General features: G+C 47.3%; 1 protein-coding gene across 2 annotated transcripts in view; it reads right to left on the bottom strand.

The window, feature by feature from the left end:
* Nucleotides 1-13,816, bottom strand: part of SLIT3 (slit guidance ligand 3) — a 591,804-nt gene that overhangs the window by 177,944 nt on the left and 400,044 nt on the right. For both annotated transcript variants that reach the window (XM_028102736.2, XM_028102735.2), the window contains exon 5: nt 11,065-11,136. In XM_028102736.2, the coding sequence (XP_027958537.1) occupies nt 11,065-11,136 (72 nt within the window). The remainder of the gene's footprint in view (nt 1-11,064; nt 11,137-13,816) is intronic.

Here is a 13,816-nt window from a genome sequence, read left to right as displayed (position 1 = left end):
TTTCCTATTGCTGTCATAACAAATTATCACAGACTTAGAGGCTTAAAATATGAATATATTTTCTCAGCATTTGGAGGTCAGAAGTTCTAGATCAGTTTCACTTGAGCTCACATCAAAGTGCAAGCAGGGCCATGTTCCTTCTGGAGGCTCTAGGGGAGAATTTGTTTCCTCGCCTTCTCCAGGTAAGTTCTGTCCTCATTTGCTGCATCACATGGTCTTTCTCCCTCTCTGCTTCCAGCACTTGTCCTCTTTCTTATAAAGACCCTTCTGATTATATTAGGTGCACTTAAATAATTCAGGATAGTCTATCCATCTCAGGATCCTTCATTTAATCACATCTGCAAAGTCCCGTTTGCCATCCATGTAGGGTACATTGTAATATAGTCCGGGGCTTAGACTGTGACTGTCCCTGGGGGGCCATTATTCAGCCCATCACAGGTAGGCAGCAGTTAATAGGAGAGCTGTGACGGAGCCCACAACTCCTGGGCTCTTTTGGTACTTTCGGTGTCTTGATGGGGACAGGGAGACGGATCAGAGTGGGGAAGATACACTTCTTTTTCTCTGAGCTGTTTTGTACCTTGCCTATTACAATCCATAAACCAGAACACGGCAGCCCCACTGGAAGAAAGAAGACAAGGTGTGATGAAGTTAAGTAATTTTAAGAGTCTGAAGCGGAACACTGTAAATATAACCTTTTTCTCTGGGCATGTATTTTGTCTTGGAAGGGATGATAGTCCATGAGATGTGATAGTCTGATTCAAATAGATTCTCAGGGATGAGATAAAGGAGCAATAATTATTATTCATCTTCATAACAACACCACTACGAGGGTAGTATTTCCACTTACCATATGGGGAAACTGAGGCCAGGAACGTGACCTATTTTGCTGCATATTACATAGGTGGTAAGAGCCAGGGTTCATGTGACTCCATGCAGGCTGACCTGGGAACCTGAGATTGCAACCATTATTTAAACACCCTCAGAGTTTATGCAGAGTCTGTACACAACACCAGGCCTGGGCAGGTGCTTTGAATTACAGGTCTTCTCTGAAGGAGCTGTGTCAGGAAGAAATTCTAATGCTCACACCTCAGGCTATGGCTGAGAAAGTTGGGACTGCTCCTGGCTTTCCTTCTGCTGTGCTCTATGGCACTTCAACTTGCAGGGTGTCACTCACCCTCTCTCGAAGCAAAAAGACGACATGGGTTGTTCGAGTCTGAACAATGGAATTTTTTTTTTTTAAGATTTTATCTATTTATTTGACGGAGAGAGAGGGAGACACAGCGAGAGAGGGAACACAAGCAGAGAGTGGGAGAGGGAGAAGCAGGCTTCCCGCTGAGCAGGGAGCCCGATGCGGGGCTCGATCCCAGGACCTCGGGATCATGACCTGAGCCAGAGGCAGACGCTTAACGACTGTGCCACCCAGGTGCCCCTGAACAATGGAATATTTATTAATTAATTACAATAAATAAGCTATTGTGAAGGTCTGTGAAACACGAAGGGATTTCCCTCTCCATCTAAAAGCTCACACTTCAGGGCTTAGGAGAATGGAGGGAGGGATGAATGGGGGAGCACGGGGAATTTTTAGGGCAGTGAAACTATTCTGCGTGTTACTACAAAGGTGGATACGTGTCATTATGCATTTGCCACAACCCACAGAAGGTACAACAGCAGGAGCAAACCCTACCAGAAACTAGAGATCTTAGTTAAATGTGTTAGTATTGGCTTAGCAATTGTAACAAACGCACCACAGTAGTGCAAGATTTAATGGGAGAAACTATGTGTGTGGGCAGAGGGTATATGGGACTATGTACCTTCTGCTTAATTCTTCTGTAAACCTAAAACTGCTCTTGAAAAAATGAAGTCTATTAATTAAAAAAAGAACTCACACTTTAAGTCACTCCTGCTCGTCTTCTCAGAAATTCTTTCCCACATGGTGACCATCACAGCTTATTCTTGCCTAGGGACTTGGCTGGCGCTGGGTGCCAGAAATGCTTTCCCAACATTCCCCACTGATCTGTACTTGCTGCTTCCTACAAGACATCATTCATGCTCACCAAATCTCAGAGCTCTCCCTAGCTAGCCACTCAGAAAAGCACTGACACATCCTGGGATCCTGCCTCAGCCTTGCCACTGACCAGCTCTGTTGCTTTGGGAGAGTTCCTGTATTTCTTTGAGCTTCAACTTCCTCATCCATATCTAGAGGCTAATAAACTTTTCCCTAATGATCTGGCAGGGCTGTTGTGGTAATTAAACGAGATAATACCTATGGGGCGCCTGGGTGGCTCAGTTGTTGAGCATCTGCCTTTGGCTCAGGTCATGGTCCCAGGGTCCTGGGATTGAGTTCCCCATTGGGCTCCCTGCTCAGTGAGGGGTCTGCTTCTCCCTCTGCCCCTCCCCCCATTCGTGTGCGTGCACGCGCTCTCTCTCAAATAAATAAAAATTTTTAAAAAAAGATAATACCTATGAAGGCTTTGGGCAAACCATAAAGCATTATTATTCACACATGTAAGGCACATACTTTCCTGTTTAACTCCTCACTAGCATTTTCCCCATTTTATAGATTAGGGGACTGAGGATCAGAAAGGTTAAGTAACTTGCCCTAAGCCACACAGGTCATAATCGCAAAGCTGGAATTAAAAAAAAAAAAATCAAGTCTGACTCCAAAACTCATACTTTACATTTACACTCTTCAAAACTATACTACGTTGTCTCCAATGAGACAAAGAATCAGAAGATCAATAGTTACTAGAGTCTCAAAGTGTAATCCCCACTGTAACACTCATCTTTCCTCCTCTGAAGGAGGAGGAAATTTTAAAGATTTTATTTATTTGACAGAGAGAGAGAGAAAGAGAGAGAGAGAGAGCACAAGCAGGGGGAGAAGCAGACTCTCCACTGAGCAGGGAGCCCAATGTGGGACTTGATCCCGGGACCCTGGGATCATGACCCGAGGCGAAGGCATACACTTAACCTACTGAGTCACCCAGGTGCCCCTCATTTCTTTTCAGAGCTAAAAATCTCCAGGCAAAAAGCTCAGCCCAGTGGTGAATTTCTCAAGACCACTAAGCCCCACTCTGAGGAGCCCAGAATCACTGTGCCTTCTTGCCAGGGTGCAGAAAAGATGGAATTCTATTTTACATGCTTGTTTAAACCCCTCATTTTCTGTGGATTTAATGCTCACAGGGGTCAAATATCTGTGATGAGTTAAAAAAGCATTTTGTCCACAAATAAAAATATCCCAAATAGTAAATTTCGGTGCTGGACTCAGAATAGTGGTCTCCATTATCCTGAAAAAACATGAGGGATTCTCTGGGTTGGTTCTTGTGGCTTTCCTTTAATTTTTCTTTGTTCCCAGATGTAATCGTGCTCTTTCATTCAGGGTTTTAGTGATTCTCTAAGCGCTGGAGTCTTTTTGTTCTGAAAGTCATCGACTTATTAATTTTCGTTGTTTGAGCACCTATCATATGTGCCAGGCATAGACCCACTCTTGCAAACAAGCAGACAGTGAACAAGACAGACTCGACCTCTCCATCTACACAGCTTCAGGCCCTTGGAGGAGAAAGACAACTGAGCAGATGGTTATAACTTAGAGTGAGCATAAGAAATATCCAAAGCCCAATAGAGGACCCCTAACACAGACTACAAAACTCCGTGATCTGGCCAGGAAGGGATTCCATTTGTCACTTACACGGCTGCAATTCTAGGCACAACGTCTGGGATGGGGCACTTACCACTACCACCTCCTCGCCTTTGGATAACACAGTAACGTATCTTTTCCAGACTAATGGGGTCTAATTCACTGGTGTCTTCTACTATTTTTCTCATTTCAGTGGATTTACTTTAATAAATCAACTGCTGTTTATGGAGCACTTGCATTGTTGGCCATGGGGCAGATAAAGAAGACGCTCTAGGGATATATTTATCATATTATATATGCTCTGTGTGAATCTGTTTGCCTCCCTCTGCAGATGAAATTTCTCAAGAACAGGGACTATGTCTTACTCACCTCTTTCCAGGACCGGCTTGGGGTCTGGTAAGGGTAGGGGCTCAATCACAATGTATGGAAGGAAGAATGGAAAGACAGCAGAAAGAAGGGAGGAAGGGAGGGAGGGGAGGAGGAAAAGGCAGGCAGGGAGGCGGGTTGACACGATCCCTCTTTCAGGATCGCTTACTTGGGTAGCACTTAGCAGACGGGGGTCCAGTCCGACTTCCTGCAGCAGCACTTCTGAACCTGACATAGCCAGAGCCACAAATGCAGAGGGACGAAAGACTGGAAACTCTGCCGCCCCTCGGGCAGGTGATCGAGTAGCGTCTGCTTGCCTCCTGGGAGATTTCCCGAACCCCCTTCCAAGAGGCAGCTCGGCTTTCCTCATGAGAGGCAGGCACCACTCTTGGGTCCGAGTCGGCAGAGATGCCTGGTGTTGAAAGCTGACTCTGCCTCTGGCCTGCGAGGCCCTGGTGACGGGCGCTCGGTTCACCCGCCCAGTCCACCCCCACAGGTGTCTGCAGTTTGCCGCTGCCTCTTTAGGTCCATTGAGCCTGCCCCTTTGGGGCCCTGTCATCTCTCAACAACTGCACAAGTACCCCCATCGGCCACCTGGACTTGAGTCTCCCCTCGGCCAGCCATCCTCCCCACTGTCACTGGCATGGCCTTTCTTAAATGAACATCTGATCACACCACGCCCCTATTAAAGCCCTTCAGTGGATCTCGAGGTGACATTCAAAGTCCTCCCTCCCCGCCGGCCCCAACTCCCCGCCTCACCAAGCTCATCTGTCTTCAGCGCCTCTCTTGCTTGCTGTGTTCCAACCATCAACTCTTCCAAGCATCGACTCTTTCACATACCTCTGTGCCTTTGCATGGGTGGGTGATTTTTCACATGCTATTCCTTCTGCCTGGAAAGCCCTTCCCCTAGACGAACTCCTACTCATCCTTCAAGACCCTCATGTCACTTCTTGAGTGAAGCCAGAACCAGGCATGTCTGGGGTCTTTCCTGCCCCTTGGTCCTTACCTCCAACCGAGTCTTGGTACATGGCCTGTACCTGCTCATTTACTAGTCTGTCCTCTCATTAGACTGAGGTCTCTGAGTACAAGGACGGTATCTTGTTATTTCTATGTTTTTCATATTCAACATTTTAATGATCGTACATGATTTCCTATACATAACAGGTCAACTGCAAATACTCAAGGAATGGATGAACAAACATTCATTTGATGCATTTTTAGTTGGCCTATACTCTCTGCCATGAACCATCTGGGTACTGGGGATTCCACAGTGACAGAGGCAGGCAGGGGCCTTGAGTACCCATGTCCATTCTGTGTGACAGATGGAGACAGGGTGACAAATAAATGAACAAGATAATTTCAGAGGGCAATAAGTGCTCTGAAGAGATATAACTGGGTAGTGGGATAGAGAGGAGGGACAGTGGGGCCTGGGGGAGCTGCTTTGGATGGGTCAGGGAAGGCCACCCTGAGGAGGTGAGGTTGGAGCTGAGAAGGGATCTGAAGGAGTTGACCATGCCGAAGTGTGAGGGCTTAGCATCCCATGCAAAGGGAGTGGTGAGTGCAAAGTCCCACAGGCAGGAAGAAGCTTGGGGTGTTTCGACAGATGAGATGGAGCATGGGAAGCACGATGTGGGTGAGGGAGGGCCCAGCCATATAGCGTCTTGCAGGGCATGACCAGGAGCGTGAACTCTGTTCCAGGCACAATGACAGAATGAATGGCTGCCAAGATTAGCAGACACGGATGCTCCCAACGAATGGGTGCTTCGTGTCCCTCCGCACACCTCCCTCACCCTCACATAAGATTGCTGGCTGCTCACGGAGCGGGCGGAGACAGCCCTCATTAATCTCAGGAAGCGGGAGGGCAGACTCGGGCAGTGCGGCAACACAGAGTAACTAGAGAACACAAAGGCCGCCTGCCCAGCTTTGTTTTGAAACCGTCAATTCCAAATTCCGCTAGCTGGCAGAGACAGGGGTTATTGATTTTCCCTTCTGGAATGCATGTCCTACAGAGTCCTCGCAAACAGAAACTGAAAAACAGAGGAAAACACAAGTGCTGAGAAAGATAGGGCAAGGGGACTTAAAAAAAAAAATCCATACTGGATTTTGTCTTTTTCTTCTTATGCTTTGGTGGATTGTGGCTTGTCATCTCTGTTTTTTCCCAATTCACTTCTTTTTCCCTATCTCTGTGCCTTCCTGATTCCCTCCCTCTCTCCTCCCCGCTACCCTCTGGTCCAGTACCTGGTGCGCCGTTTGCATACAGCAGGCAGTTGATGCTGCGGTGCTGAATGTTGCTTTCTCTAGCGGTCAGTCTCTCTGCGCGTTCTTTCTCCGGATCAGTTTGTCCAGCTCACAGCTACCGCCTTCTTAGTTACTTCTCCTTTCTTCCTGTTGCTAGCATGGCTGAGTGGAGAGGAATCTGGGTACACAGAAGTGTCTAAAACGTGGTTGGGTGTGTTACTAAGGATAGGTATGTGGGGAGGCCTAGGCCTAACTGTGTCTGCTGACTTTTACCAAATTAAACACACTGATCGAAACTTAACTTTATCATCTGGAAAATGGGTGTATCATAGTCTCTTCTTTCTTGAAGGGGAATGTCAGGACAAGCAAAGAAAAATCCACGTCAAAACTACAAAATTATAAAAAAAAAATAGTCCTTGACCGTCTCCTCCTAATGAAATATATGGTATTGTGGAGAGGCCCAACTGTTGTCATTTCATAGCCTGGTACTCCAATAATTTATCTTCTACTCCTATTTTATCTAAGAAATAAAACAGTGTTATATTCTCTGAACTCACACAAGGTGGTAGAGAAGGCTGGGGTGAGGGGGAATGGGAGGTGGTTCTCGAACAAACTGATGAGTGGGATGTACATTCCCGAGATTTAAAATTTGTAACAAGAGAGACAATCTGCATGCAGGTAATTGAGGTCTGGTAGGAGGGGTGTTTCCTTAACAGGTTTTAAACAAACTTAATTTCTGCAAAGCATCTTCTATTTTACATGTACTGACACATATTTAAATGTATAACTTCAATTATCACCTCGACGCAGATGCTTCCCCTCCTTGAACTTGCCCTCAGTCAGCTCCTATTTCTCCAGTTATCCGCATGATATTTTCTCTGAAGTCTGTAAGATTATTTCCTCTACCTTCCTCTTATTTAAACCATGGAAGCCGAGGCTCCTAGACACAGCCGTGGCCCAGAGACCAAAGTCATTTACCCAGCAGTAACAAGAGGATGGGATGTCAGACTCAGCACTTTCCAAACACACAGAAGATGCTCCATCCATGATGCCTGTGGAAGACTTTACATCACTTCACACCCAACTTATGATCATCAAGTCTGGCTCTTTTCCTCCTGACCTTTCAGTCTTTGTGGAGTGGAAGCTCTAAGAAGGCAAAACTCACAGATCTACAGATCTTACTTTCTATGGCTTCCCCCAGAGCTGGCATTTAGTAGGTTCAAAGCCATTTTGATGGCTGCAAGGATGAAAGACTATGGAAATTTGCCATCATTCCTTGTATCATCTGAGCTTGGAAACTCATCATTTTCTAGCCCCACCGCCCCCCACCCGCTGGCCACTAATACCTCATTGATTGCCAATTTCTGTTGACTTGGCCCCTAGTGGTATCTTTGGATTCTCCTTCACTTCTGATTGCTCTCTTTCCCAAGTGTGAGCCCTGACCCTTTACACTGGACTCAGCCTCATCTCCTGTCCCCTGCCTTTCCTTTTTCCTCCTCCTCCTGCCCTAGGCTCCTCTTCCACAATAAATGATTTCATCGTGATTTTTCCCATGTTGCAAGCCATCTACATTCTCAATACCTACCTCTAAAGTCCATACACCTTGCAGGCAAGGCTCACCGCCACCTGGCCTCCACCTCTCTTCCTAATGTTATCACCTGTTGTTCTGCCTCATAATCCCCCACCCCCATGAGATGGCTCTGCCTGTGTCCCTTGAAACACACCTTATACATGTTTGCCTCTATATTTGCACACACTAGTTGCCTCATTTACTTTGGGAATTCCAATCACCATTCAGGCCCCAGGTAAAGTCTTTACAGTTATAGCAACAACAAAGGAATACAGCAGTAACAGTAGCTAGAACTTTCTAAATACCTTCCCTGTACCAAGCATAGTACTAAGTTATCCATACTCATTATTTTATCAACCTTCACAAAAAGCCTAGGAGGTTAAGTACATTTTTTTTTTTTTTAAGATTTTATTTATTTGACAGAGACACAGCGAGAGAGGGAACACAAGCAGGAGCAGTGGGAGGGGGAGAAGCAGACTTCCCGCAGAGCAGGGAGCCAGCCGATGTGGGGCTCGATCCCAGAACCCTGGGATCATGACCTGAGCCGAAGGCAGGCACTTAATGACTGAGCCACCCAGGTTCCCCGGTTAAGTACAATTCTTATCCTCATCTTACAGTGGAGGAAATCTAGGCTCAGAAGTGTCCAGTAAGGTGCCTAAGGTCACAGACTCCGTGTGCACAACAGCTGAAAATCAGACCTAGATCCATCAGGTGGCCAAAGCCGTGTTTCTAACCTTTTAGGCTATGCTCCCTGAAGCCATTTTTCTTCTCTGAACTCTGATAGCCTTTTAAAGCATGGCCACTCATTTGCCAATTTTCATGTGGATTGTTTTTTGTTTTTAAAGATTTTATTTATTTATTTGACAGAGAGAGACACAGTGAGAGAGGGAACACAAGCAGGGGGAGAGGGAGAGGGAGAAGCAGGCTTCCGGCGGAGCAGGGAGCCCGACTCGGGGCTCAATCCCACGACCCTGGGATCATGACCCGAGCCGAAGGCAGATGCTTAACGACTGAGCCACCCAGGCACCCCTTCACGTGGATTGTTAAATCACTAAACATTCTCCTGTACGCATGTGTTTCTTGTCCCTAGTTTTACTGTAAGCCAGCAGAGAATGCGAATAATACCTCTGGGCCTCATAGGTTCTGCCCAACAAACGCATGCTGAAGGAACTGATTCAAAGTGTAAAGTAATCAACCCCCCCTTAAGTTCTGTTGGCTAATTCGTCCTTTGAGCAGAGGGTTTACTTCCCTCTCCTCTCGCCCCAGGACCACATGCTGACACTGGGTATGAAAAACAAAAGAGAAGATCCTCCCTGAGTTCAGGCCTTTGAGTCACACCTATTTGCAAGACCTGGAGGAGGAAGGCCTGACAGTTATTCCTGAGTGACTCAGGAGTCTGTGCTTGCAGAATCTTGAATCTTTGAGCTCCGGAGGCCTTTGTGAAGTTAGAGGTATTACAGGAAAACAACCCCCACCCCAATTCAGCAACTACTGTGGACCACTGTGAGATTTAATCACTTTCTTGAGAACCAAAACTGCAGTTGGTAATTACACAGCCCTGCTTATACATCACAGCAGTGTTTTGTTGTTGTTGTTAACTGGCCCATTTAAAATTAGAGCCATGAGATAGGACAGATAAACCACTTTATATATGTAAAATGTTAATCTGGGGATCAGCCAGATTAAGAAACTGGTTGACCTTGAGTTAGTCACTGCCCTTCTCTGGTCCTCAATTTTCTCACTATTGACCGGTGTGGGGGTTTTAGAGGATCTCTTAAGTACCCCCCTTGCCTTGCCTTTCTGGGATGCTAATTAACACAGCCTCTTAGTTTTGGCTTATACGCACAATCTTGAGTCACATTCTCCATGGCTTTGTCTGCTTCAGCCTGCCCTCTCCTGCTTCTGAGCTAACACACCCAGACGAAGCAGTGGGCAGCTTCCTGTGTGGGATCCCCTTGCAAAGTCCTCTCTGCCCTAGGCTCCCTTCGCTCAAGATGCCTCTGCCCTCTTGTGTGCTTTGCATGTTAAACAGCAAAAGCTTCCCGCTAAGTTCTCAGCACCAGGGGAAGCAGACAGCCTGTATCTGGAAGCCATCATCAGCTTCCCAGGACAGTCCTTATAAGGAAAACCAATAGCTAAAGTAATTTTAAAGAAACCTCCTTCAAGACTTCTCAGGTTGAGCGTGAGCCTGTGGAGGAGGCCAGTGGACAGAAATGCCTGCCCAGGCAAACCAGACTCTCTTCTGTGCCCTTCTCCCAACACACGCTCTGAATACATGGACACAGTGGCAGGGGAGAGAATTCAGAAGGCACAGTCCTTGTGAAAGTAAGGGCCCAGGAGTCACTGCTAAACAGCAAATAGTGGAGGCCAGGTTAACAACGACAAAGGTTATTTGGCAAGTTAAGAAACATAGTGATGGACTACTTCTGCATTGATCATATCAATGGGCAGAGGAATCTGCATGGGATAAAATTACACAGAACCACACGGGCAGGCACACACACACACACAAATGAGGGTGTGTAATTATCTGAAATCTGAAGAATAACATCCGTGGATTGCACCCATGGCAGTTTTGATACTGTACTAATTATGTAACATGTTACCACTGGGAGGAAACTAGGGCACATGGATGTACCTACTATTTTTGAAACTTCCTGTGTATCAATAATTACTTCAAAATAAAACTAAACACACCTCCAAAACCAAGCAGTGGGTGGATGTGGCTACGTCCCTCTGCAATTCTGGAATGACCAGTGGCCAGGCCCTCTCACAAGATCCTATTAATAACAGTGACGCCTTCGCCATCATGATCATCACCCCCATCATCAAGGCTCCCATTTATTGAACACTTACTACGTACGAGGCACGCGTCCTCATTTCCGTCAACACCCCACCAGTCCATCATGCCCGTTTTATAGAAAATAACGACCCTGGGAGTAGCTGAGTCAAGCCCCAGGCCACAGAGCTACTGTGGGGCCAGGCTGTGGCCCAGGTCTGGGACTCTAAATGCTCCCACTTGGGGCCAAAACACCAGACAGCAACAGGACTCCATGGAGCTGTCATGGCTTCCGACGTGTGCTCCCTGGAAACCACTCAGGCACACCCCTCACTCTGTCTCAAAGGCGCCTGCACCGAGGCAGCAAACAGCATGGCGATACCACCTTCTGGGCCCATCTCTCACCCCTGTTCTGGCCAGAAAGCCACATCTGCAGAGAAGCCAAAAAGAAGAAACGACAACAACAACGACACTTACAAGTTCTTCACGTTGGCGATGCCACGGAACGCCTTCCTCGGGATCCCCAGGACCTGGTTTTCGCTCAGATCTCTAAACAGGAAGAGAAGAGGCACACGCATTAAGGACCAAGGCCCGGCTTTATCTGCATCTCATTATGACAACAAAACCCCTCGCAGGCTGCGTCTGCGGTCAGGAGTGTTGGAGGGACTCTTCAGTCTCAGGCCCCAGGCTGCTACAAGCCTTTACATTGTTCCTCCAGTGATGGCCTTTGCTGGAATGGTTACCAGGCGGGAGCAGCTCGCCTCCAGGGCGGGCTCTGTGGGTGGTCTCGCACCTCCAGGCCACGAGCCAAGACGCTGGGTTATTTGTTGTGCACACCGCACCCAATTCTCTGTTTTGCCATCTCCCAGAGAGACCCCTTGCCCCCCTCCCCGCTTGCCGTCCCTCCCCCACTGCAGGGTCAACAGCACTCAGTCTCCCACTCTCAGGGACTTGCGCCTTTGTCATCTGGGATTGGAAGGGAGCCTAGCCATCCTGATTTTCTGATGGGGGGTGCCCATCTCCGTTTATTCCAGAGCCCCAGACACCCCCGGGGGCCTCCTGGATCGGGCTCAGTGACAGGCATGATAACTTCAAATTGCATCTCTACAAACCCGCCCAAAATGGGGGTCCCACTGGCACCTCATCTAGCATTAAGCAGTGCTAACGTGTTGTTTTGAGGAAGAAAGGTAAGGGACAAAGTGTCAGGTGCTGAAGCCGGCTCAAACCCAGGTCTTGTGCTAGGTCCTCTTTAACAATCCCCAAAGCCTCAGTTTCCTTTCCTAAGACCCATGTGTTTTGTTTGTTTGTTTGTTTGTTTGTTTCCTTCCCATCCCCCCACTCAAACCAAACACATGCACTTGTTTACATTCATACCTCAAGCTTGCTTGGAATCTCAGTGAGTAATCAATCACACCTGCGTGTGTCTACACACACACAATCAATTGTATGTATATACATCTATAGATAGATATATATCTCAATTATTGTGAAAATAACACAAAAACCATTAGATATTAAGGTAAAAAATTACCTACCCAGACCATAACCACTGTTACAAATTAGGAACAATATGTATAAATTTCACCAATATGATCTCATAGTATATAGTCACTCATAAACCCTTTTTTCCACTTATTATATTGAGAACATCTGTTCATGTCATTAACAGTACATGTATGGCAATAGTTTTAATCACTGTATATCATCCAATTGTATACAGGGCTATAGGATCCTGCACTGTGGGGTATTTGTCATTTAAGGAAACACCAGGATGAGGTTTCCTCCCTACGCATTTAAATTGTTGAGCTGCTTCCTTGGTATAAAGTCCTATAAGGAGAACATGCTGGGTCATGGGGTAAACGTCCTTAACTGCCAAGTTGTCCCAGAGGCAGACTGTACTAATGGATACTCTCCCACACTGATTTTCCACAGGAACCTAATCAAAGGCTAAAGAGGACTCCAAATATATTTGCGAAGAGAGGTCAGACAATCATCCTCCACGAAAACTTAGGCTGTCTAAATTAACCTTGTGTGAAGGAGCAGGAGGAAAAACAGAAAGCAGAAGAGAGGCGTCCCTTTCCTGTTCTCACCTGCGGAGACGAGTTAGCCACACTCCGAGCAGCTGGTTGGAACTTTAGACCCTTGGGGATTGTCTGGGGCCACGGTTAAGCCCCAAGGCAAGGCTCGGAGTTGGGGTAGGGTGTAGACACGATGACCGGTGGCTTCTGGGGCTGAATAACATGGTGTTCCCCATCTCAAATCCAGTTTCCTCTGTCTGCAATGGGTGTAAATAAATTTAGATGTACAAGGAGCCCCGTAGCAGGCTCCCCCGGCTGGGCCTGATTCAATGAGCAGGGCTCCAGCCTGGAGTCGGGGCACTGAACAAAGCCCACGGTGACAGTAGAAGTCAGGCAGGGTCACCAAGGTCACTCCTCTGCTCTCCATCAGACTGCAGGAGAAGAGGGAGCAGGTCCTGTCATCTGACTAATGCAATTTCCACCAGGCATCTGGGCTGTACCCAAGGCTCCAGCCACCACAATGGGCCTAGTCTTTTCTGCTAAGCAAAGGCTGATCTCCAGGACAGCAAGCCCCTACCCACTACCTTCCCAGGCTTGGCTGCTATCTTTGGCCACTCTGGGAAACAGGTCAGGTCACACTTCTGGCCAACGGCTGGTGATCAGAATCAGGGGCAAGGGAGCAAACAGGAGAGAGGTTTGGACGAGTCAGCTATAACCATGCCTGGGAGCCAGGAGAAGGGGCACGTCCTCTAGTAGTGTGTTAACCCTTGGAGTTTAAGGTACCTCAAACATACTGAAGAAATAACCATCGTATGACAGTTCTGGCTTGTAATATGGTGGGATGAGAGGAGAGTAGCATTTTAGCAGAAAAATCCGGCCCAGCTGCTGGGAAACGTCTCACAGAAGCAATCACACGGGAAAAACCCCGCAATGGCACGGGGCAGCCACTTGGGTTTCTGGTCACTATTTTGTTGCTGGAAGTAGACCCAGTCTTGCTCCTAGTTGAAGGGACCCAGTTTAAAGCACAGCTTTCTTTCCGCCTCCCTGCCATGGCTTTGCTTCTGCCGCAACTGAGCAAAACAGTGGATTGTAGGGAATTTATCTGTTCCCCATGACAATCCGCTTGTAAATTTTATTAATTTTATTTTCCATTGAGACTCTGTTCTCCAGCTAACAATACCACTGCCATCCATCTGCAGGATTGTATATTG

The sequence above is a fragment of the Eumetopias jubatus genome, unplaced genomic scaffold, assembly GCF_037043125.1.
Source record: "Eumetopias jubatus isolate StellerSeaLion01/CBP00866 unplaced genomic scaffold, mEumJub1_p1.0 scaffold_5, whole genome shotgun sequence".
Classification (NCBI taxonomy): domain Eukaryota; kingdom Metazoa; phylum Chordata; class Mammalia; order Carnivora; family Otariidae; genus Eumetopias; species Eumetopias jubatus.
Note: the sequence above shows the minus strand (reverse complement) of the source record. Positions and strands in the feature narration are given on the sequence as shown.